At 41.1% G+C, this 25,452-nt stretch overlaps 1 protein-coding gene across 1 annotated transcript in view; it reads left to right on the forward strand.

Annotated features, from left to right (window-relative positions):
* Window positions 1–25,452, forward strand: part of LOC124796473 (peptidyl-prolyl cis-trans isomerase-like 1) — a 112,385-nt gene that overhangs the window by 28,884 nt on the left and 58,049 nt on the right. The window contains exon 2 of the mRNA XM_047260701.1: window positions 14,343–14,476. Coding sequence (XP_047116657.1) covers window positions 14,343–14,476 — 134 coding nt within the window. The remainder of the gene's footprint in view (window positions 1–14,342; window positions 14,477–25,452) is intronic.

Genomic DNA, 25,452 nt, shown 5'->3' on the forward strand with positions numbered 1-25,452 from the left:
ACCTGTCACCATGTGTGCATGTGGTTTAAAGCATTGTGTGACAAAGAAAAATGCCAATTGTGTATGTGTTAGTGCAGCATTTTCTTTAAGCAGACAGGTCACAGCTCATACTAATTATTTCAAAATGTTTGCCAACTATAAATACCATATTTTTCTGTCTGTTTTACATCACTTCATGAAAATAAACTTTTATTTTTTTCTTTATGTCGCACTATATAATAAACATAAACACTTATCACTCCATATGAATATACTTATGTCATACTGTTCACCCTCGTATATAATTTCAATTTTGATTATGTGCCATAACATGTGGCAATAAAGAGTAAAACTTTGTGGTCCTTTGACTAGAAGTATTGTTTTAGGATAGCAAATCTTTCTTGTGCTTTGTTTTCTATTTTATCCTATTAACATATATTTAGTAAACTGATTTCATTTTCATTTGAGAAAGAAAGCTCTGTTTTATGTATAGCCTTAAGGTGCATTACTGTGTTGGTGAACAATTCATAATTAACTAACTTCCACTTCAATTAAATATATATGTTTCCGTTTTAAATTTCTCCATAATAGTAAGTGAAAGTTAACATGAGAGGTCTTTTTGATATTTTGTTGTTGTGAAGTCTAAATATAGCACCAGATATATTCTCAGATGTAGGTCTGAGAGAATGTACAGTATTTAGATTACTTGGTAGCTCCTTGTGTTTTCTGCTGTGTTGTAAAATCAACACGACTCGATATTTTTAATGATTCACCTGTGCACGATCTTCATCTTTAGGAGAGATGCTGTTGCTGACTCCCTCACATCATTTGTTGATGGTCACTCACATCACAATTAAATCTTTTAATAAGCTTTGAGAGGAGTAAGGTTTACAATAAACTTTTTACTTATCTTCTTTTTCGTAGTTGGCTCCAGTTCTTCACGTATTGGGGCCGACTCTTGAAGCTGAATTTTTTTTTATATTTTAAGTTCTCATGGTTTCAATTGATGTGATAACTTTTGAAAGAATTGCCTGAGAAGTAATTTCTTTTTCTGTAATTTTTATTCTTTCACATTTTTCTATATCACAGTCTTTACAATTTCCACTTCAAAATTGAAAATTACACTGTTATTGCCAAACCAAAAAACATGTACGATCACATCAGAGACATGTCCACTACTAATCCCTTCTGTGGTAGTAACAATATTCCAAAGAGTTTACAAATTTTCTTGACAAATAATTTCCACCAATTTATATCATTATTTTATAAATGTCTCTAGGAAAAAATTTAATAAATTTCATCAGATTGCACAATTATTAATAAGAATTTTAAGTGTGCCAGATATTTCGTTATTTCAAATGTTTTTAAAAAAAAGAGTAATTTTAACTGTACATACAGAGTTAGTACATATTGATCGTAACAACGAAAATAATTTCTTTTTATACATTTTAGCGTGAAATATAATAAGTCATGAGCAAAATCCCCCCCATGAACCATGGACCTTGCCATTGGTGGGGAGGCTTGCGTGCCTCAGCGATACAGATAGCCGTACCGTAGGTGCAACCACAATGGAGGGGTATCTGTTGAGAGGCCAGACAAACGTGTGGTTCCTGAAGAGGGGCAGCAGCCTTTTCAGTAGTTGCAAGGGCAACAGTCTGGATGATTGACTGATCTGGCCTTGTAACAATAACCAAAACGGCCTTGCTGTGCTGGTACTGCGAACGGCTGAAAGCAAGGGGAAACTACAGCCGTAATTTTTCCCGAGGGCATGCAGCTTTACTGTATGATTACATGATGATGGCGTCCTCTTGGGTAAAATATTCCGGAGGTAAAATAGTCCCCCATTCGGATCTCCGGGCGGGGACTACTCAGGAGGATGTCGTTATCAGGAGAAAGAAAACTGGCATTCTACGGATCGGAGCGTGGAATGTCAGATCCCTTAATCGGGCAGGTAGGTTAGAAAATTTAAAAAGGGAAATGGATAGGTTGAAGTTAGATATAGTGGGAATTAGTGAAGTTCGGTGGCAGGAGGAACAAGACTTCTGGTCAGGTGACTACAGGGTTATAAACACAAAATCAAATAGGGGTAATGCAGGAGTAGGTTTAATAATGAATAGGAAAATAGGAATGCGGGTAAGCTACTACAAACAGCATAGTGAACGCATTATTGTGGCCAAGATAGATACGAAGCCCACACCTACTACAGTAGTACAAGTTTATATGCCAACTAGCTCTGCAGATGACGAAGAAATTGAAGAAATGTATGATGAAATAAAAGAAATTATTCAGATTGTGAAGGGAGACGAAAATTTAATAGTCATGGGTGACTGGAATTCGAGTGTAGGAAAAGGGAGAGAAGGAAACATAGTAGGTGAATATGGACTGGGGGACAGAAATGAAAGAGGAAGCCGCCTGGTAGAATTTTGCACAGAGCACAACATAATCATAACTAACACTTGGTTTAAGAATCATGAAAGAAGGTTGTATACATGGAAGAACCCTGGAGATACTAAAAGGTATCAGATAGATTATATAATGGTAAGACAGAGATTTAGGAACCAGGTTTTAAATTGTAAGACATTTCCAGGGGCAGATGTGGACTCTGACCACAATCTATTGGTTATGACCTGTAGATTAAAACTGAAGAAACTGCAAAAAGGTGGGAATTTAAGGAGATGGGACCTGGATAAACTAAAAGAACCAGAGGTTGTACAGAGATTCAGGGAGAGCATAAGGGAGCAATTGACAGGAATGGGGGAAATAAATACAGTAGAAGAAGAATGGGTAGCTTTGAGGGATGAAGTAGTGAAGGCAGCAGAGGATCAAGTAGGTATAAAGACGAGGGCTAGTAGAAATCCTTGGGTAACAGAAGAAATATTGAATTTAATTGATGAAAGGAGAAAATATAAAAATGCAGTAAATGAAGCAGGCAAAAAGGAATACAAACGTCTCAAAAATGAGATCGACAGGAAGTGTAAAATGGCTAAGCAGGGATGGCTAGAGGACAAATGTAAGGATGTAGAGTCTTGTCTCACTAGGGGTAAGATAGATACCGCCTACAGGAAAATTAAAGAGACCTTTGGAGATAAGAGAACGACTTGTATGAATATCAAGAGTTCAGATGGAAACCCAGTTCTAAGCAAAGAAGGGAAAGCAGAAAGGTGGAAGGAGTATATAGAGGGTCTATACAAGGACGATGTACTTGAGGACAATATTATGGAAATGGAAAAGGATGTAGATGAAGATGAAATTGGAGATACGATACTGCGTGAAGAGTTTGACAGAGCACTGAAAGACCTGAGTCGAAACAAGGCCCCCGGAGTAGACAATATTCCATTGGAACTACTGACGGCCGTGGGAGAGCCAGTCCTGACAAAACTCTACCATCTGGTGAGCAAGATGTATGAAACAGGCGAAATACCCTCAGACTTCAAGAAGAATATAATAATTCCAATCCCAAAGAAAGCAGGTGTTGACAGATGTGAAAATTACCGAACTATCAGCTTAATAAGTCACAGCTGCAAAATACTAACACGAATTCTTTACAGACGAATGGAAAAACTAGTAGAAGCCAACCTCGGGGAAGATCAGTTTGGATTCCGTAGAAACACTGGAACACGTGAGGCAATACTGACCTTACGACTTATCTTAGAAGAAAGATTAAGGAAAGGCAAACCTACGTTTCTAGCATTTGTAGACTTAGAGAAAGCTTTTAACAATGTTGACTGGAATACTCTCTTTCAAATTCTAAAGGTGGCAGGGGTAAAATACAGGGAGCGAAAGGCTATTTACAATTTGTACAGAAACCAGATGGCAGTTATAAGAGTCGAGGGACATGAAAGGGAAGCAGTGGTTGGGAAGGGAGTAAGACAGGGTTGTAGCCTGTCCCCGATGTTGTTCAATCTGTATATTGAGCAAGCAGTAAAGGAAACAAAAGAAAAATTCGGAGTAGGTATTAAAATTCATGGAGAAGAAATAAAAACTTTGAGGTTCGCCGATGACATTGTAATTCTGTCAGAGACAGCAAAGGACTTGGAAGAGCAGTTGAATGGAATGGACAGTGTCTTGAAAGGAGGATATAAGATGAACATCAACAAAAGCAAAACAAGGATAATGGAATGTAGTCTAATTAAGTCGGGTGATGCTGAGGGAATTAGATTAGGAAATGAGGCACTTAAAGTAGTAAAGGAGTTTTGCTATTTGGGGAGCAAAATAACTGATGATGGTCGAAGTAGAGAGGATATAAAATGTAGGCTGGCAATGGCAAGGAAATCGTTTCTGAAGAAGAGAAATTTGTTAACATCCAGTATTGATTTAAGTGTCAGGAAGTCATTTCTGAAAGTATTCGTATGGAGTGCAGCCATGTATGGAAGTGAAACATGGACGATAAATAGTTTGGACAAGAAGAGAATAGAAGCTTTCGAAATGTGGTGCTACAGAAGAATGCAGAAGATTAGATGGGTAGATCACATAACTAATGAGGAAGTATTGAATAGGATTGGGGAGAAGAGAAGTTTGTGGCACAACTTGACCAGAAGAAGGGATCGGTTGGTAGGACATGTTCTGAGGCATCAAGGGATCACCAATTTAGTATTGGAGGGCAGCGTGGAGGGTAAAAATCGTAGGGGGAGACCAAGAGATGAATACACTAAGCAGATTCAGAAGGATGTAGGTTGCAGTAGGTATTGGGAGATGAAAAAGCTTGCACAAGATAGAGTAGCATGGAGAGCTGCATCAAACCAGTCTCAGGACTGAAGACCACAACAACAACAATGAGCAAAATCATATGCAATTCTTTTAGAAAAACAGTGGAGATAGTATTAACCTGTGTAAAAGTTTGCAAGTATTTTTTGGTATCGCCTCCTTCTGTTGAGGAAGAGTAATGCTTGAGGAGAGTGTCCTTTTACACTATGTAGGCCACTTGTACCATACATGGTGTATGCATCACCCACCAAAGTTGCTGTCCCAAAAACTGGGTTGGTGACACTGCCCATATAAGGACAACAGTGTCAATGATGTATCACACTCAAAGAATATCTCAAACAGTTGGGCCAGCCACACTGAAGAATGTGAGATAGGGTGGGTGTACATGTTGAATAATGACAATATTGTGAAAAGGATAGATTACTACTCACCATATAGCGGAGATGCTGAGTTGCAGACAGGTACAACACGAAGACTGCTAAACAAGTAAGCTTTCGGCCACAAATTCATGTATCTCACTCTCACATGACTACTGTCTCTGGCTGCCTAAGCTTTGGCTACAAGAGACAGCAGTCATGTGTGTGAATTGTCTCTGCATGAATTTTGTGTGCTGTGTGTGTGTGTGTGTGTGTGTGTGTGTGTGTGTGTGTGTGTGTGTGTGTGTGTGTGTTCTAATTTGGCCGAAAGCTACTTGTTTAGCAGTCTTTTTGTTGTACCTGTCTGCAGGTCAGCATCTCCACTATATGGTGAGTAGCAATCTATCCTTTTCATAATATTGTCATTATTCCATCATGCATTTTCGTTCGTTTGTTAGTACAGGGTTGCGCATTGTAATAGGAAAACCATTGTCTCTGTTAATAAGATTGTCTGCCAACCTAATTTCAGTTGCCTCCTTATAAACACTTTCCCAAAACTGGATGTACAGAATTCCCATGTCTCTCTTGTAAACAACGTTCCACTACCACCAATTTTTCAGCCTGTTGTCACCTCATGTGACAGCGATGTCCCACTCACCTGTCCTGAACCACGCAAATCAACTGGCTGATGTAAGCATTGATATGCAGTTTTTTATATACCAGGTTTCTTAAGTCCCAAATCATCTTTGACAGAGCTAATTAGTGCCCCAATTTTGGAAAGTGAATTGAACACGCTCTTGATATCAGATCGCCTTAAAATTCTTCTAGTCTTAAATGATATAACCACAGCATAAGAAATAAATGCCAAAGATCTATGCTTATGTTTATGCACCTCTGAGGATGGTTCAAATTTCATAACCTGATGAATGTGCTTTTTGGAGTATCCATTTTTCTTTGCCCTACAATCACCTAACATGGGCAAAAATTGTCTGTACATTTTTCTTATATTAAAAAAATCATAACAAATGTCCATTTGTGTTTATGGGCCTTTTTCTATTTGTCTTTCATCTTATAAAGTCCTATACTGTATGTTTCTGTGGTTAAAATTTTAAAAATTAAAAATTAAAAATATAAATTTTATGCCCTGGCTTGTGGTACTACATGTGACCATAATTTTGTTGTCTTCCCTACAACTGTCAAGCACAGACAAAAATTGCCCATACATTTTTCTGTTATTAAATTTCATTTGGCAACCTCGATTGTGAGTTTTACAGGGTCTTGTGGAGAGTCCAGTTGTTGAGTTTCATTTTCATTGTTGATTACTAACCACTATTATTAGCAGTTTGTTACAGTAGAGCAAATGCCATTTTTGTAAAGTAGATTTTCTAAAATGAGTTGTAGAGGCTTGAATGATGCAGAAATTCTTGCTAAACTTTTAAGAGATGACGAATTACCATGCAAAACCATGCAAGTAATGCTCCAAACAAATATGTTACAAGTTCTGGTAGAGTGTATCTTGCAGAAGCTCCAAGGCATTGTGAAAGGGATTTTGCCAACATAGTCCATGAACATTGGGGAATAAATACTGCTGGGAAAGTAACAAGTATATGTGAATCATTCAAGAAATTTTTCACTCCTGAAATAGTACAGAAAATTGTTGATCGTACAAATGAAAAAGGTGAAACAAAAAACATATCTCCTGCTAGCGTTTCTTAAACATATGCTTTGATTCTTATGCGAATTTACCAGGACACCACTATTTCGTTACCTCTTTTATGGTCAAGTTTACTGGGAAGAGCTGTATGTAGAGGAACTATGAGTAAGACAAGAGCATGTCAGCTATTGAAAATTCTTCACTTTGATGATAAAGCCACCAGCGCAGAAAGACAAGTCGGTGACAAATTTGTGCCGCTGCACGAAGTATTTGAAGAATTGAGTGGAATATTACTGAGGTACTTCAGAAGTGGCCCTCATGATGTAGTTGATATAATGCTATGTCTTTTCAGAGATTGCTGTCCTTTTATATTTTTTCTCAAAGACAAACCGGGAAAACATGGTATACTTGTTAGAATTCTCAGTAGTGCAACTGAACAATACATAATAAAATTGGAAGTGTATGCTGGAAAAGACAATAGACCTGCCTGTGAATGAGGCCCTCTTGAAATTAAAGAGACTGGTGGAGTCAATAAAGAACACGGGCTGCAATATCACAACTGACCATTTCTACATGTCTGTGGAATTGGCGGACATTCTGTATGAAGATTACAAACTTACCTTGGTTGAGACACTCAAATCCAACGGAAAACATATACTGAAAGAACTGAAGATGACAGGAGGCAGAGAGCTGTATTCCTCCAAATTCGCATTCACAGATCCATCTGCTAAGAAGCTTCCAGTAACAATTGTCTCTTACACCACAAAGGAAAAACAAACAAAAAATTCTGTTGATGATGTCAACACAACATCACAGTGCAGGAGTAGAAGTAGATACACCAAAAAAGAAAATCTGTAGAAACTTATACTATAATTCCATTAAGGGAGGAGTGGGTGCCATAGATCAAATGGCTAGGACATACTCTAAAAAAAGGGGTACGAGAAGTTGGCCACCATCAGTGTTCTACAGCCTACTTGATAAAGCTGCAGTAAACTCATACAAACTGTTCAAGATGAATCTACTTAAGTGGAACAAAGGGAAATCAAACACCAGAAGACTGTATCTTCACAAATTAGGCCTTGAACTTTTGAAACCATATGTAGAGAGTGATCCAAGGACTTGAAAGGACTTCAGTTGCCTATTGTTTGTGCAATGCAGGAGATCCTTTGTAGGAATAGAGGTAACCAAAATTGCTGCAAATGAGGAACTAACTAGGAAAGTGAGATGCCACATATGCTTGAAGAATGCCAGTAACCTGGGACAACATCATGAAAATCAATTTAACATGTGGAAGCTGTGGTCTCCATCTGTGTAAGAGTAATTCAGAATCGACCAGTGTGTGTGTGTGTGTGTGTGTGTGTGTGTGTGTGTGTGTGTGTGTGTGTGTGTGTGTGTGTGCAGGAGGTAAAGGTCATCTGTGAATGACAGTATTTTCTCCAAGTGAAGAGTTATTTTTGAAAGTTTTCAATGTACCATAACCTATATTTGTTCAAGTGTTTTTATTTCTGTTTTGGAAACTTTCCCTCAAGGAGAAAACTGTATTACTCAGTTATTATAGCAAAGAGTGCATAGAAACTTCGGACAGCGTGTGTACTTAAGTACAGCTTTATGTTTCTAGTTTATACAAACTTTCATTGTCGAAGAATTGACCACAGTTGCTTGTTATATTCACCCTATGTGATAAAAAAAATGACATTTATAGTTATGTTATCAATATATCCTGTTAAACTAATTTCACATTGAAAACATGCTTGCTTAAAATAAATACATACTACAGGATTTACAGATTATTGTAACACGGGAAATTTGCCATTGGTTGCTCTGTGCAACCTAAAATACCTTGGTGCTACTAGGGTTAAACCAGCTGCCCAGTGCTCAAGTTCTTGTGTTAGACTATCTGTATCAGAAATATAATGATCTCTCCATACCAGAGTTCTTAGGATACAGTCGCATTGCTACACTGGGTGGCAACGTTTTGCCTGCAGGTGTTGATCGGTATGTGTCAGTTTTCAGTGAACATTATATCTCAAATACCATCACATTTTTCTGCAAACCATTGTGCCTAAAAATGAAAGCTGACATCACCTTCAACCTCTACAATAAATTTAATGCTGGGCTGGAGACAGTTGAAGGGGTCAAAAATTAAGTCAAGAATATCATGTCCATGGAGCCAGACAAAAAAGGTAACACCGGTGTGTGTCAAGAAACATGTTGGTTGCAGTGCCCTATCCTTAAAGTCCTCCATGAATATATTGGCAACTATGGGCCATAAACAGATACCCATAGCCACTCCATTATTCTCTTAAAAAGATATTGCCATTAACAAAAAATACATGGCTGTCAATAGATGACAGCAAAGCTTCATCCAGCAGGTAGCCCTTTATCACTCAAAATGGTTGCAAATTTATTCATGGATGACTTCAAGGATAGGTCACTGAAGACTTCAGCTTTGCAACAAATCTGCTTCTGGAAATACGTAATGACGCCTTTTTTGACTGGACCCATGAATGCTCATGACATATTTTTGGATCACTTCAGCTGTCTTTATCCCAGCATCAAATATACCATGGAGGTTAAAAGTAATGGGAAGCTTCAATTTTTGGATGTAGTGGTTTACAGAAAGCCTAATGGTACTCTGGGACATAGGAGTTACACAAACTTGTGTGTTTTGCCACTCATTCAATAAGGCCCATCAATAACATTTAAGTTGGTAACAGGTAAATATTAAAAAACTGGTTACCTGCAATCTGCTGCCCGTATCTACATCTACTTCTGTAATTTGCAAACCACACTACAGTTTGTGGTGGAGGGTATTTCTGGTACCATTGTCTTTGCCCCCTTCCCTGTTCCATTCATGAATGGTGCATGGGAAGAATGATTGTTGGTAAATTGAAGCACTGAAGGCAGTGCTGAAAAATAATTTACACAGAAGTGTATGGTTCGGGATGGTATGTAGGTCAGAGCAGAAGAGGTGTCTCTCAAGGCTCATCCTGTATCCAAGCCCCACCAACCCTATGAAGGACAAAGACAGTTATAGACGAAAGAATGTCGTCCAGTTGGCAGATTCCTTCTCTCTGTCTCTCTCTCTCGTCTGCCAGTTCAGCCTGGTAATGACCCAGCAGTACTCGACACTCAGTCAAACAGGTGTTTTTTAAGCCACTTCTTTTGTGTGTGAATTACATTTCCAGAAGATTCTTCCAGTGACTCTTAGCTGAGCACCTACTTTTCTTGCAATTTGTTTTATTTGGTCATTCCAATTTACTGCTGCATAGTTACGTGTAAGTATGTTATGGTAGTTTCAGGAACTTAAAGAGAAATAGAGGGAACAGCTGTGTTGTGTAGCTTACACTCTTCTGTTGAAATGTGTTACGAGAACTCCATCATGGATTAATAAATGTTGCTAAATTAAAAACATTCCACATGCAGACAAGGCCATTAAAAACTGAGCTAACAACATCTTGTACCTGCTGGAACTGAAAGGCTGTGACACTCCCTTGGTTCAACACAACAGATCAAAGCTATTGGCAGGTATGTTTCATGAAACTTTACTTGCCATAAAATGGATATTGATCCTGGTAAAATTCCACCTGCCACACTATAAAACACACTAAGTTTCTAATATCTGTGACACAATTAACTGAAATTGTTCCACACTTCTGTAATAGTATTAGGCCCTTTTTTCTTTTTTACAAGTCCCTTAATGATATGACACTTAGCTACTATGGTTATCCAAAGTACATAGGCTTCTCTCACAGCTTGACTGTTGTGACTGTATAGCAGCACTTGTAATGAGGACTGCAACTGGAGACAGTCACGACATCGCAGCAATCTGTAGATGTGTCTGTGTGTGGACATCACACAGTACACTTCTCTGAAGGAGAACGAACCCAACTCATAGCAAAACTTGGGAGAAGAGAAACTTGTGGCACAACTTGATTAGAAGAAGGGGTCGATTGGTAGAGCATATTCTGAGGCATCGAGGGATCACCAATTTAGTATTGGAGGGCAGCATGGAGGGTAAAAATCGTAGAGGGAGACCAAGAGATGAATACACTAAACAGATGCAGAAGGATGTAGGTTGCAGTTGGTACTGGGAGACGAAGAAGCTTGCTCAGTATAGAATAGCATGGAGAGCTGCATCAAACCAGTCATAAAATTTGGCACAAATTTAGTAACTCTTTAATTGAAAATAATTCTACAATTTCTACATTTGTATTCAAAATTTAATGATTAGTTAATCTACTATGGTTTTATCATAGAAAATCATACTTTTCTCAACAACTTGGAAAGTAATAAAAACATGAGTAATACAAGTTGTATACTGCCTTTTGAGACTTTAATGAAAGCCTTATTTAGACCAAAAGCCTTATTTAGACTATATTGGTCTAAATGAGGCTTTCGTTACAGTCTCAAAAGGCGGTATACAACTTATATTACTCATATTTTTATTACTTTCCAAGAAGTTGAGAAAAGTATGATTTTCTATGGTAAAACCATAGTAGATTAACTAACCATTAAAATTTAAATACAATTTAGAAATTGTAGAATCATTTTCAACTAAAGAGTTACTAAATTTGTAACAAATTTTATGACTGTACCTATAACATCTATAAACAGTGTAAGTGACTATTATTCAACAAAAGTTTTGCTTTATGTTAGCAGTAGTGGTACAAGCAGAGGGATTATATATCTACAGTAAAATACAATCCCTCTGCTTGTAACACTACTGCTAATATAAAGTAAAACTTTTGTTGAATAATAGCCACTTACACTGTTTATAGATATTACAGGTACACTACTATTGTTTTATCATCGAAAATCAACTTTTCTCAACAACTTGGGAAGTAATAAATATATGAGTAATGTAAGTTAATATATTGACTTTTGAGACTGTAATAAAAGCCTTATTTAGACCGTATGCATTTCACTTTATTTCAAAGCATCACCAGTGCTCACTGTAACAGTTTGGTTTTCTTACAAATATCTCTGTCAAGATCAAGTTCTCATGTTTTACATTATTAAATTACAATTATTTCTCATGATTTTTTTGTTCTACTTCATTCCTAATTTTCTTCCACATGTAGGTGCTCAATTTTTAGAACATTGCATGAAGATGTTTCGAAATAAAGTGCAACATGTGTGGTCTAAATAGGACGTTTGTTACAGTTGCCAAAGACAGTGGGTGGCTAGCAGCTCTGAGGGAGGTGGCCAGTTTGCCTGCTAGGAATGTGGGAGAGAGGGGTGTCAGGTGTATGAGGTGACATGATTGTAGCAGCCGGTGGGAAGCGGCACATGCTGAAGGCGATATGGGGAAGTGGATTGGAAGGAGGTGACAGGACAGAGTAAAGGGAACTGTTTGGTGGAGGGTGCAGGGACTGTGGGTTACCTGAGATTGAGGCCAGGATGGTTACAGACGCAAAGGATGTGTTGTAAGGGTAACTCCCTTCTGCGTAATTTAGTGAAGCTGGTTGTGTAGGGACAGATGCAGTTCGTTCAGGTTGTGAAGCCGCTATTGAAAATGAACATGTTGTGCTCAGCTGCATGTTGTGCCACCAGGTGGTCAATTGTTCTGGATAACAGCTTGGCAGTGGTCATTTATCCTGCTGGACAGCCGGTTGGTAGTCATTCCAACATAAAAATATCTGCCGTGTTTGCTGTATGGTTGGAGTATAACATGGCTGCACTTACAGGTAGCCAAGCCTCTGATGGGGTGGGATAAGCCTGTGGCAGTTGTTCAAGTCCAGGGAGATATTGGGCAATGACAGGGGTGCTCCTTTACATCTGATTCTTGGAGTGGTGGGAGAATTGGGGATGTGCAAGGATATGGTATGGGAAATCTGTTTGTGGATTTAGTTCTGGGGTTATTGCCTGTGCTGCAAGGACCTTTGCGAGGCCTTCAGCATACTGGGGGACGGATGGCTCGCCACTGCCAGTACGGTTTCCATGGGTGGCTGCTCGGGTGTATGGAAGGGATTTTTTGGTGTGGAAGGGATGAAAGCTGTCAAAATGCAGGTACTATTGATGGTTAATAGGTTTAATGTGGACACAGGTCTAGATGGTGCCATCAGATAGGTTTAGGTCAATACCCAGGAAGATAGCACATTGGCTAGAGAAGGAACAGGTAAAGCTGTTGGGAGAGATTGTGTTGTAAAGGAATGTAGACAGAGTGACTTGGCCCTAAGTCAGATTGTGAAGGTATCATCAATGAACTTGAACCAGACTTCTGGTTTCTTTATTCTGGAAAAATTGAAATGTGTGTGATATGAGCATTAGTGTTTTAATTTGATTTAGAATATGTTATGATCTACAATTTCCTGCCTGGTATATGCCATCAACCTACAATAGAGTATTGCACCAGAATACAAAACTCCCATCTGAACCCTAGACATGGATACATAATCTATATTAAAATTACTTTTAATATTGTGGTTGTGAATTTCATCATTAATCTTGAATGTCTATTCTTATTAATTACAAATGCCATTAGGGAGTAAATGTGTGAGCATTTGAGTGTATTAAAACCAAGGCCAGTGAAGAGAGATGATGTTTGGTTATCACATTTGCTTTATATTATTACTGCAAGCTCGAGTAAATTTTTAGTTTTTGTTTCCTTGACTTCATTGTCCTATGAGGTTGGGCCAACGTACTATCAATCATATCTGTGGGCCAAAACAATGATTTGTTAGTGCAAAGCAAATAGAACTGAACTTTTGTCATTGCTTTTGAAGAGTGCATCAGTGTCTTTGGTAGATCACTTATGTGCATTAAGAATAGGAGTAGACCAAGTTCCGAACTTATAGGTCACTGTATTTGGATATACAAAAAAAGGTATCTGGTATCTAAATACTGATCTTTACAGCTGTGTTGTACCTGAAAACAATTAAGTGATGCACACCGAAGCAACCCAAATGCATATAAGAAATAAGACTCTACTAAATTAAATAGTCAGTTTATGGGCAGTACAGACAACTTTGGTTATAGTAGCTCAATCTCAAAGTTTATAAACGGTTGTTACCAAATATTGAATATAGAAGAGTAAATGCTGCCTCTTAGTGTTACTTCTCATACACATCTGTAGCCTGGTATGCAATCAGTGTGTTATGTATTATAATGTAAGGCTGTCACCACACAATGTGATAATGTGAAGCACCACACTACCTGTGGATCAATATTGGCCATCAACTATGTGTTTTAAATGTCTTTCTCTTCACTATTATTACCTAGCCCCCCATTTACATAAGTTTAGCAATAAGCTAATAAGATACATTGTTTGGAAAGATGTTATATACTGATGAAAATATACACTGTTGCTGCAGTAGTGCCTTTGCAGACAATGGAATTTTGTTTTTTGTAAATGTAATTACTTTTTAGGTTTTGAGGTGTTTTATCAACCATGTGAGAGACTAGTTGGAATGCGACAGAGCTGTGTGCTGCATTAGGGTGATAAATAATATTTAAATTTTTAATTTATTTCACTTTCATGTACAGTTTTTAAGGTAATACCATTGTCACTGATGAAAATCTATATTACTGAAATTGACTGGCTGCAGTCATTGGATTTTGTGTTTTACCACACCAAAAACTGTCAGTTTACACTGTGTGATGAATAATGTTTTATGAGCAATGTTACATACTCTTTTGTTTTTCAGAATGGGAGAAATAGTAATAGAGCTGTATTGGAAACATGCACCAGCCACATGCAGAAATTTTGCAGAACTTGTTAGAAGAGGATATTACAATGGCACTAAATTTCATCGAATAATTAGGGACTTTATGATACAGGGTAAGGGAGTTGCAGGCCATTTTCTAATTATAATGTTGTATAGAAGATTATACCAGAATCATTATTCAGACACTCACACTCTCTCTCTCTCTCTCTCTCTCTCTCTCTCTCTCTCACACACACACACACACACACACACACACACACACACACACACACTACACACGCTCCAACCCCCCCCCCCTCCCCCCTTTCCCCTCCTTTCAATTAATCTTTATCTTTTATTTCTCATATCGACAATGAGGTAGTAAATTTTCAGCTGCAACCAAAGTACAAGTTATCTCCAACTCGAATTTAAGGTGAGTTCCAGAACACAATAAAAGATGGCATTTTTCGGATATGCAAATTATTGCTAGAGATGAATTAAGTAATAAATGATGGTGGGAAAAATCCCAAGACAGATCAGATTTGTAGTCGGATACTTATCTGCTCAGTCATAACAAGTAAATAAAAAAGAAAATAACCACAGTGTTTTAGTTTGTCTCTGACATTTCAAGTGTGCTATTTACCATGTTTCAATTTGTCAGATACTACCTCTTGTTGGTATATCATTGATAACTGACCTCTCCTCCTGTACTGCTCTGTGTCATCTCACAGTGGTAGTGGTGTTGGTGGTCGTGGTGCTGGTATGTAGAGGGCACTCAACAGTGAGTTCAACAGTGCTCTTACTCAACTAACAGAATACAAGTGTGGTTATGAGTGATGAGAAGCATGCAACAAAATGTAAATTATAAAATATAATCTGCAGCCACCCTATGACTCAGTCACTCACACTGTCACACAAAATGGCAAAAGATGTACCACATTTTACAGGTTATAAGGTGCTATGGACTATAAGAAGCTCCTTAATTTTTAAGCATTTATTTAAAATAACATTTTTACTATTTTTATTATTAGATTCAGGGTGTATACGACCCGGGACAACCGGGAAATCTGGGAAAAACCCGGGAATTTTTTCATCCGGGAGAAAACCGGGAAAAACCCGGGAATTTTTCGGAATTCCGGGAATGTTTCATTGTTTTAGCTTTCAGTTAATTTTTTGCAATTTTGATTGCAGAATTGATTCTCTAGCAAAGAATGTTATTGTATCCTGCTACTGGAGAATGATACTGCAGCAATAAAATATAAACGAGAGGGAAAAAAATAAAACTTTAGTGGCAAAGGAAATGAGCAATTTACAACAACAAAACACCGTGCACGCACAAGCGTCTGCAAATAGCAAAAATATTTCAACGGCCGTAGGGCGCAGACTGTAATTCTTCGTAACAATAAACTGCTTGCTATGAGCATGACGTCACAACTGTTCACGTTAGGTTCGTTTGACCAATTGCCAGCCGTCTGTTGCGCAAGCGCATTTGACTCGCGTATAAGTAGTACCTTCTTCCGCTAGTTGAAGTTTGGCTGTTAGCTCTATCGGTAAGCAGCCAGATGCAAACGAGAAAAATTTTTCTCCCGCGCCCTAGCTGCCAGATTCACGCTTGCACAGAGTTGTCTGGGTTGTAGTGGAGAGGGGGTTTATCTCCACGTGACCCGTGTTTACGTTAAGTGATTTCGCTGCTTCTCTTCGTGTACAGCTCCCACGTCATGTGAAAACAAACGGATTTCTGTGGCCGGGAGCTATCAAGTGAATTAAAATACATTCACATAATTACGGAGGGCAAAAATATATTATTAATTTGTTTTCTGATTTTATTTTATTTCCAAGTTAGTAGCAGTCAAGCATTAATCGCCTTGCAGAACAGTGAAGTCATTTTTGCAAGTTTGCTAAAGAAATTTGGCTTTATTAATCTTTCCGCTGAGGCAATCATTTTATTTGAAACGAAGTGTTTCATTCTACAGTATTGCCTAGTTCTAACTGTTCGCTGAATTTCAAGTGCACGTTATCATCTTCTGCCATATATAGCATTATGCCATAATAAAGAACCTAAAATGAGATCACAGAGTACTGGTACTCCAAGAAAATTTACATCCCAAAAACCACACTGAAAAGCTTAATATCAGATGGGACCTACTTCATTGTGAACTGGAGAAAGCCAATTTGCACTTCAAGCCGAATTATGCATTTTAGTGTGGTTTACGAAATTCCGATGCTCTTTGGAGTATCCTCTGATGCTCTGTTTCTTTTATGGTGTAATGTAAGCTCTGTTAGTGCTTTATACACACGAACATGCGGGCTTCCTACACCACTACAGTTGCACACGCACAATAATGCCTGTTCCCTGGCGTTCTCTGGCAACTGGTAAATCGAACCTATTTCTAACAGTCTCCGGATAGTATTGCGGACGGTGGTTAGAAAAATGTTACTTTCAAAGAAAATTTCTTTTTACGCAACATGAATTTTGTTGCGTGTAAGAAAGTGGGATGGATATCTAAATCACAGAGCGTTCGAAACTGAACAGTTTGAGGACCAGCCACTTACAAGAATTTCGAGCCGAGACATTTACGTCAGAATTTTAAATTTACTGGCACATTTGTGTGATGCATCTTAAAGTATAACACGCGAAAAAAAAAATTAATATTACATGTGAAAGCTTAGCTTCTGTTGTGGCCTGTTAATCTTAGAGACCAAAATTATATGTGAAAGCTTAGCTTTTCTTGTAGATATACGGTACTGTGTACATTAATGTAAACCGTTAGCTTTTCCTCTTGCGTGTTCGTGCTATGTAACTAGTGATCTTGCTATTGGCTGACTATAACAGGTGTCCTATGCTTTGAATAGCTGCTGTCATCGGCTGGCGAGACCTCGTGGCTTGAGATATGACTCGCTTACAAAAGGACATTGCAACCTCGGTTTCAACGCTCCGGAAACTAACGCGCTGTGTTTGATGCAATTCGAATTTATACTTTCGTAATACGAAAATATGCAGCGTATATGTTGCTGCAAATCAAAGGCCTTTCCAAAACTTCTCTCCTTTTTTTAATCAAAAGTCTCTCCAAAACTTCTCGGCCCCGTCTTTTATTTTTTTTCCGGGAAGTTCTACGTGATTGTATAAAACGTTAACCATTCAAAGGATTGATAAGTTTTACAGTTCCGAGGGAAAATCTACGGAAAACCGACTGTCACTTAGCACAGAAAAAGTGTATTTTCGCCCGGGAAAAAGCATATTTTTTAAACGGGATATCCGGGAGAAATCCGGGAATTTTTTTTCCTTGTCCCGTTATACACCCTGTAGATTGCAAATCCAGACAAAAAAATGCATAGTTTATAAATCCCTGAAAATCGTTGTCTGAACTTTCTTCCTCTTCTTCTTCTTCTTCCTCTTCATATATAAGATGGTCTTTAATGCCATCTAGAGCATTACTTATGTTGCACTCCTTGAAAGTTTTAACAATGATGTCTTACCTCTCTCTATACCGTGACTTTTTGTCCACTGACACACTTGTTTGATTGTAGGTTGTTTTAAAGCTCCCTTTGGTGCGAATTCACATTGGATTTATTTATCGAGACGTCGAGAGGTGTGGAAGTAAGTCCTCCTGGAACAACAGCAAGCTCTGTTTTTTCTCAATTTCTCTTTCACAGAATTTTTCAAATGACTATGAAACTGATCTAGCACAAGAAGAGAATTCAATAAAGAAACTTTCCTTCTCTCCCACACTGTGTTAATCCATAATTTCATATCAGCCTCATCCATCCAACCCTTGTATGTGCGCAAATGACGATTTGATTAAGTTTAGTATTGTCAGCACAACATATTGCATACTACTGATAATGAAAATTGTTTTCAGTTCAAGTTCACTGGCACCTTAGACTGCAATGATGCAACGTAGGCTAGACAGTGTTCTGGGTTTATGACACTTGGATGGGAGGGAAACAGTGTTAGCAAGCTTGTGAATCTCCACAACTCATGTTCGTCGCATCAGTGCACTGCTGTAGTTGAATCTCCATTGTTGCCAGATAGACAGATATCCTGTGGCACCAAATATATGGCCTTTTTAAGGCTGGCAGGAATTTTAAATCAAACACAGAACATTATTTATATTAATTTAGAGTATAAGATCCACCTGAATTTTGGAGGAAAATTTGCGAAGAAAAACGTGTGTCTTATAGTCCGTGAAATACGGTATGCTTCAAGGCACTGTGTGTGTAGAAAACATAGACTATAACTACAAAACATCTAAAATAGTGGAGCAAGAAAATAAGCCTACATGATCAATTGGAAAATAAAAGATGAAGCAATCACCTCAGAAACACATTAAAGCCTTCTATCTTTAGACACTATTGAGAAGACCAGACAGCACACAGAATCTTAAAACATGAACCACATTCTATTCATGACTACCTAAAATAGAGGGTAAGTCAACTGGTAAGTGTGTTGCAGCCATCATGACTTGGTATAAAATGCATTCAGTTAAAATGTTGTGTATAGGAACCTGTACACCACAAGCACAGCATACCGGTATGTCTTCCTGTTGAAAGAGGAAGCCATGCATCAGAGGACAGTATCCAATCTGGAGGTGCATTAAATGTGCTTGCTCCCACTGCAGTGGCCAGGAGGAGGAACACTATGACTGTAGCATTGGTTTCATGGGCCTCAGCTCGTGTTCTCCAACCCTAACCACTCCTCCTCCCACACATGCATGGTGTTTTCTCTCAACATGGAGGTAACTGCATAGACAGGGGCAGCAAATTCAATAATTGTAACTTCTAAACAGGCATCCTTAGCTGCTGCATTACCTTGAATGCCTATGTGCCCTGGTACGCAGCAGCATGATACATCCTTTCCCTGCCTCTGTAAGTGGAAAAGGGCATTGTGAATCAACTGAAGATAGTGTTCAGATGGCTACATGTGAACAGGGGCAGCAAATTCAGTAATTGTAACTTCTAAACAGGCATCCTTAGCTGCTGAATTACCTTGAATGCCCATGTGCCCAGGTACGCAGCAGCATGATACATCCTTTCCCTGCCTCTGTAAGTGAAAAAGGGCATTGTGAATCAACTGAAGATAGTGTTCAGATGGCTATATGTGAACGATAGCCTGAAGGGTACTTAGAATTGGTGGCAGGAAGGTGCCGTATCTTCTCCAGTGCCCTCAAGATCGAATATGATTAAATTTAATCTACTGTGAATGTACCAGGTAAGTGAATCTTGATGACAGCCTGGAAATAATGCAGCACAGCCAATGTAATTATCCTGCTCAGATCCATCAGTGTAAATGACCACACAGTTACAGTGCTCGGCTAAAGTTCTGTAAAACATCGGTTTAAAAACAGAGGCCGGAGTAAAAATCTTGGTCAATGTATTGACCAGGGCAGCAAACAACTCTAACCTCAATGAAGCATGGAAATAGCATCTGCACCAAGAGCCACTAAGTCCTACTGAATGTGAATTCTGAGTGGTTTCATTGCTTATGGTCTATTTCTAAAAAGCTGGCCCAGTTGAGGGTGAGCAACAGTCTGAAGTGCCAGTGACTGTGGCATGGAGAGTAGCCTGCACACATGATGCATCATGAGGACCTGTCACTGGATGGCAAGTGGTGGTTCCCAGCCTCAACACAGAGGCTAGGGATTGTACTCATCCTATGCGCCCCTGTCATCAACTGAATCCTCTCATGGTGAACAGCATCAGTTATCTTAGGATAAGATGGTTGTGCTGAGCCATAAGCTGTGCAGCCATAGTCAAGATGTCTTGTGAAACGGAAGCAGACATGTTTGGTCTACTCCCTGTGACCTGTGGCTTCTCCTCTTGTACTGATCTGTTTCCTCTGTCCTATGTTTCTGGACAAGTTTCGTATCTAAGCCTTGTGAAGCCCTCTCCATTCCATCTCTTCACTAGTGTTATTTAACTGTATCGCCTGTTGTGTACACTTAACTCTCTGTTGGCATCCTGCATTGACTTATAGTTAGATTTGGTACTGATCTTATCTTTATAAATAATGATAAATTTGATTATATGAGCCTGTTGCCTTTCCAGCCGCCAAAACCAAATAAAATGGAGCATTGGCATTCAAGGCTGCCATATATTCCTCAAATCTGGGCAACAGACCATTGGCGTGAACCAGAAATGAGAAACTGCAGATGATGAATGTAGCATGTTGTTGCATTATGACATCATTTTTCAGTTTTGTATTTCATTTTACATCTTTGACCCCTTTTTATCTGGATATAATTTTTTTGTACGACACATGTTAGTTATGCCTAACAATGGTTTTCAGGAGTAAAGCAGACCACTCACCAAATAACAGAAGCATTGAGTCATCGAAAGGCACAAATGGGGGGTGTCCCTCCCCCCCCCTCCCCTAACACACACTATCTATGCCCGTACTCAGTGTATGCCAGATGAAATGGGGGGGGGGGGGGTGTGGAGTGGAGTGGAGGTTGTGTCGGGTGGAGTGGGAAGAAGGAGACAGAGAGGCAGGCAATAAAAGAGGGGCTGAGGGTAGTGGTTAGTGACTCTGAGGGAGGCAGCTGCTTTGCAGGCTAGAAATGCAGGGGGAGGGGTGGCAGGTGTATGAGTTGGGCATGTGCTGCATAGGTGCTGAAGCTGGTGGGGAATGTCACATGATAAAAGTAATGTCGGAAATGAATTAGGAGGGAGCAATTGGATAGAGGAAGGGAAACTTTAGGCTGGTTGGTGTGGGGACATTGGGTTGACAGAGATTGGAACTAGGTTCACTTTTTTTGGAGGGATTGGTGGCAAAGAAGTGTTTTCCACCAGAAACCTCAATCCTAGACGAATTTCAGTCCTCTCCAAATGCTACAATTTCAGCCCCATACCCAAGATTAATCATGTTGTCAAAAACCTACTCTCCTTTTCCCAGTCCCTACAGTGCCCTGGAGGATATTTTGGACTTCTGGAATGGGATCAATAGGCAACGCTCATAGGTGTAGTAGTGAGACAGTTGACAGTCTTTCTACCAGGTAGTCACTGTGACTCGTCATGACAATGGTGGAGCCTTATGTGCAGGGAGAGTGATTAAGTTGGAATCTGTTTTTGAAGGTCGTGTATGTTTGTCCTTTATTTTCCTGAAAGGTTGGTGTTCTTAGGAAGGAACCTGGGGAAGGATGGTGAGGCCAATTTGGAGATAAGGAATTCCAGGAAGGTGACTAGGAGGTGATTAGGTTGGATGGAAGAAGGGTGATGGTTGGCTAGTAATATGAACTGGAAGAGGCAGGGTTCTATGTTGGAATTAGGTTGGATGTGGTTGGAGAGACTGGTGGCAAAGAAGTGTTTCCACTCCAAGGATTGGGAGAAGGAGAGTAAATGTTTGACAAGTCCAACATGGTTAAACTTGGAAGTGGGGCTGAAAGTGAGGCCTTTGGATGGGACTGAAATTCTTGTTGGACTAAAGTTTGTGGTGGAGAAATTAGCTACTGTATCTTCAGATCTGGATTTTCTGGAGCAATGGGTGGCAGTTTTGGAGGATATGGTAAATTGAAAAAATCGTCTAGGCAGGGCCTGGGTGCAATGAGAGGTTGATGAGGTTGATCACTGATGCAAAGATAGGTGTTGATGGATAGTGGTGCCTCAACATCGGAGTAGAATGTGAACTGGTTGGACAATTTATGGAGTCAGTGTTGGGAATGCTTTTGCAGGTGCTTGAGTGCAAGGGTTGTAATTTAGGTGATATGGTGTATGTAGTAAGAATTTTATAGTAACAGTACCTTCCAAAACTTCATTTACCTCTTGATCACTACTCATCATTGCTAATGTCACCACACTGTACACTAATGTCCCTCACACGCAAGGTATTGCCGCTCTCAAAATCTCTCTCTCCCAGTGTCCTTTAGACTCAAATCCACTACCTAATTCCTCATACACATTGCCAACTAAACCCTAACATACAGCTACTTCTCCTTTGAGAGGAAGATTTATAAAAAAAAAAATCTGCAGCACAGCCATGGGCAGCCATATGGCATCCTTCTATGCCATCTAGAGGAAACCTTCCTAGCCTTCCAAAACCCCAAACCCTATGTATGGTTTAGGATCATTTATGATATCTTCAAGATCTGGAGCCAGGGCCAAGACACCCAATCATCATTCCTCCATGTCCTCCATACCTTCTCTCCCATCTGCTTCACGTAGTCCTCTTCAATGCAATGTGCCACCTTCGTAGAAGTTGACCTCCACCTCTGTGATGGCTCCACCCACACCCATGTCCATATTAACCCCACTAACCACCGACAGTACCTGAATTTTGACGACTGCTGTCCCTTCCGCACCATAAAACTTGTCCCATACAGCATCATCTACTCGTGGGAGGCATATCTGTAGTGATGAGAACAACCTTGCTCAGTGTGCTGAAGGTCTCATGAGAAGATACATTGCCTGCAAAACTAGTGCACAAACATTTTGCCATGCCAGACCCTAACACACCCCTAATCCTCTAACTGTCCTCCTCAATGTCCAATATCAACTTGGAGTGGAAAAATTTAACCATATCCTTCGCCTTGCCCAGAAACGTAGGACATCCTACCCAAGATCCTTCCCACGGTTACTTGAAAACCAACCAGCTGTCCACCAGAAAGGAAAGCCACTGCCAGACTGTGGCCAAAAACAAAGTTGATCACCCAGTGACACAACATTCACCTGAGCGCAGTGGTTGCTTCACAATGTGGACTATCCACGTCCTTTCTTCCACCACCAGCTCTTCTGAACTACACAGGTGGAAGTTATTCTTGCAACACATCCTTCACTCCCCTCACTCTCCAGGCTTCAGTCTCCATTAACCCACTGTTCCCACTCCCTCCATTGCCGTTTCCTCTGTCCTATTACCCCCTCCTAGCTCACATCTCCAGGTCAACTTAATCATTCACCTTCCTCCCCCTCTCTCTTTCCCCCCTCTCTCTTTCCCCCCCTCTCTCTTTCCCCCCCTCTCTCTTTCCCCCCCTCTCTCTTTCCCCCCCTCTCTCTTTCCCCCCCTCTCTCTTTCCCCCCCTCTCTCTTTCCCCCCCTCTCTCTTTCCCCCCCTCTCTCTTTCCCCCCCTCTCTCTTTCCCCCCCTCTCTCTTTCCCCCCCTCTCTCTTTCCCCCCCTCTCTCTTTCCCCCCCTCTCTCTTTCCCCCCCTCTCTCTTTCCCCCCCTCTCTCTTTCCCCCCTCTCTCTTTCCCCCCTCTCTCTTTCCCCCCTCTCTCTTTCCCCCCTCTCTCTTTCCCCCCTCTCTCTTTCCCCCCTCTCTCTTTCCCCCCTCTCTCTTTCCCCCCTCTCTCTTTCCCCCTCTCTCTTTCCCCCCTCTCTCTTTCCCCCCTCTCTCTTTCCCCCTCTCTCTTTCCCCCCTCTCTCTTTCCCCCCTCTCTCTTTCCCCCCCTCTCTCTTTCCCCCCCTCTCTCTTTCCCCCCCTCTCTCTTTCCCCCCCTCTCTCTTTCCCCCCCTCTCTCTTTCCCCCCCTCTCTCTTTCCCCCCCTCTCTCTTTCCCCCCCTCTCTCTTTCCCCCCCTCTCTCTTTCCCCCCCTCTCTCTTTCCCCCCCTCTCTCTTTCCCCCCCTCTCTCTTTCCCCCCCTCTCTCTTTCCCCCCCTCTCTCTTTCCCCCCCTCTCTCTTTCCCCCCCTCTCTCTTTCCCCCTCTCTCTTTCCCCCCTCTCTCTTTCCCCCCTCTCTCTTTCCCCCCTCTCTCTTTCCCCCCTCTCTCTTTCCCCCCTCTCTCTTTCCCCCCTCTCTCTTTCCCCCCCTCTCTCTTTCCCCCCCTCTCTCTTTCCCCCCCCTCTCTCTTCCCCCCCTCTCTCTTCCCCCCTCTCTCTTCCCCCCTCTCTCTTCCCCCCCTCTCTCTTTCCCCCCCTCTCTCTTTCCCCCCCTCTCTCTTTCCCCCCCTCTCTCTTTCCCCCCCTCTCTCTTTCCCCCCCTCTCTCTTTCCCCCCCCTCTCTCTTTCCCCCCCTCTCTCTCTTCCCCCCTCTCTCTCTTCCCCCCCCTCTCTCTCTTTCCCCCCCTCTCTCCCTTTCCCCCCCCTCTCTTCCCCCCTCTCCCCTTTCCCCCCCTCTCCCCTTTCCCCCCCTCTCCCCTTTCCCCCCCTCTCCCCTTTCCCCCCCTCTCCCCTTTCCCCCCCTCTCCCCTTTCCCCCCCTCTCTCCTTTCCCCCCCCTCTCTCCTTTCCCCCCCCTCTCTCCTTTCCCCCCCTCTCTCCTTTCCCCCCCCTCTCTCCTTTCCCCCCTCTCTCTCCTTTCCCCCCTCTCTCTCCTTTCCCCTCTCTCTCCTTTCCCCCCTCTCTCTCCTTCCCCCCTCTCTCTCCTTTCCCCCCTCTCTCTCCTTTCCCCCCTCTCTCTCCTTTCCCCCCTCTCTCTCCTTTCCCCCCTCTCTCTCCTTTCCCCCCTCTCTCTCCTTTCCCCCCTCTCTCTCCTTTCCCCCCCTCTCTCTCCTTTCCCCCCCTCTCTCTCCTTTCCCCCCCTCTCTCTCCTCTCTCCCCCTCTCTCTCTCCCCTCTGCCCCCCTCTCTCCCCCCTCTCTCACCCCCTCCCCCCTCTCTCTCTCACCCCCCCTCTCTCACCCCCTCCCCCCTCTCTCTCTCACCCCCTCTCTCTCTCACCCCCTCCCCCCTCTCTCTCTCACCCCCTCTCTCCCCCCCTCTCCCTCCCTCACCCTGTCTCTCCTGCCTTCTACCCACCACATGCAACACAACCCCCCTCCCCCCCACTCAGTCTACCTGCTGAACTGCAATCACGGCATTGTGTGTCCAGCCAGTATTATGTAGAGGCAGAGGTGTGTCTGCTTGCATTTGTGCTGTCTCAATGCTTCTGTGTTGAGCATTCCCAACTAGGGTGTAACGAGCCTTAAGCCCATGAAGCAACCAGTTTTTTCATCTGAGTAAGCATCACCTAATGCTTGTATCCCATGATTTGTTGGCTGTTAGCTAATATTAAAGCAACATGCAGAGCCCAGTAATAATTTGTTATCAAAATGAGAGTAGTTTTAAAAGCAGTGAAAAGAAAGGCTTCAACAAATGATGTATGACCAAATAATGTAATGTTTAGAGATAAGACAGAAATAGAGATAGAAACTTATTCTGATTTTGCTATGAATAAATATAATAATGGTTTCCGTCATTTAGTCT

Source organism: Schistocerca piceifrons, chromosome 4, assembly GCF_021461385.2.
Source record: "Schistocerca piceifrons isolate TAMUIC-IGC-003096 chromosome 4, iqSchPice1.1, whole genome shotgun sequence".
Lineage (NCBI taxonomy): Eukaryota > Metazoa > Arthropoda > Insecta > Orthoptera > Acrididae > Schistocerca > Schistocerca piceifrons.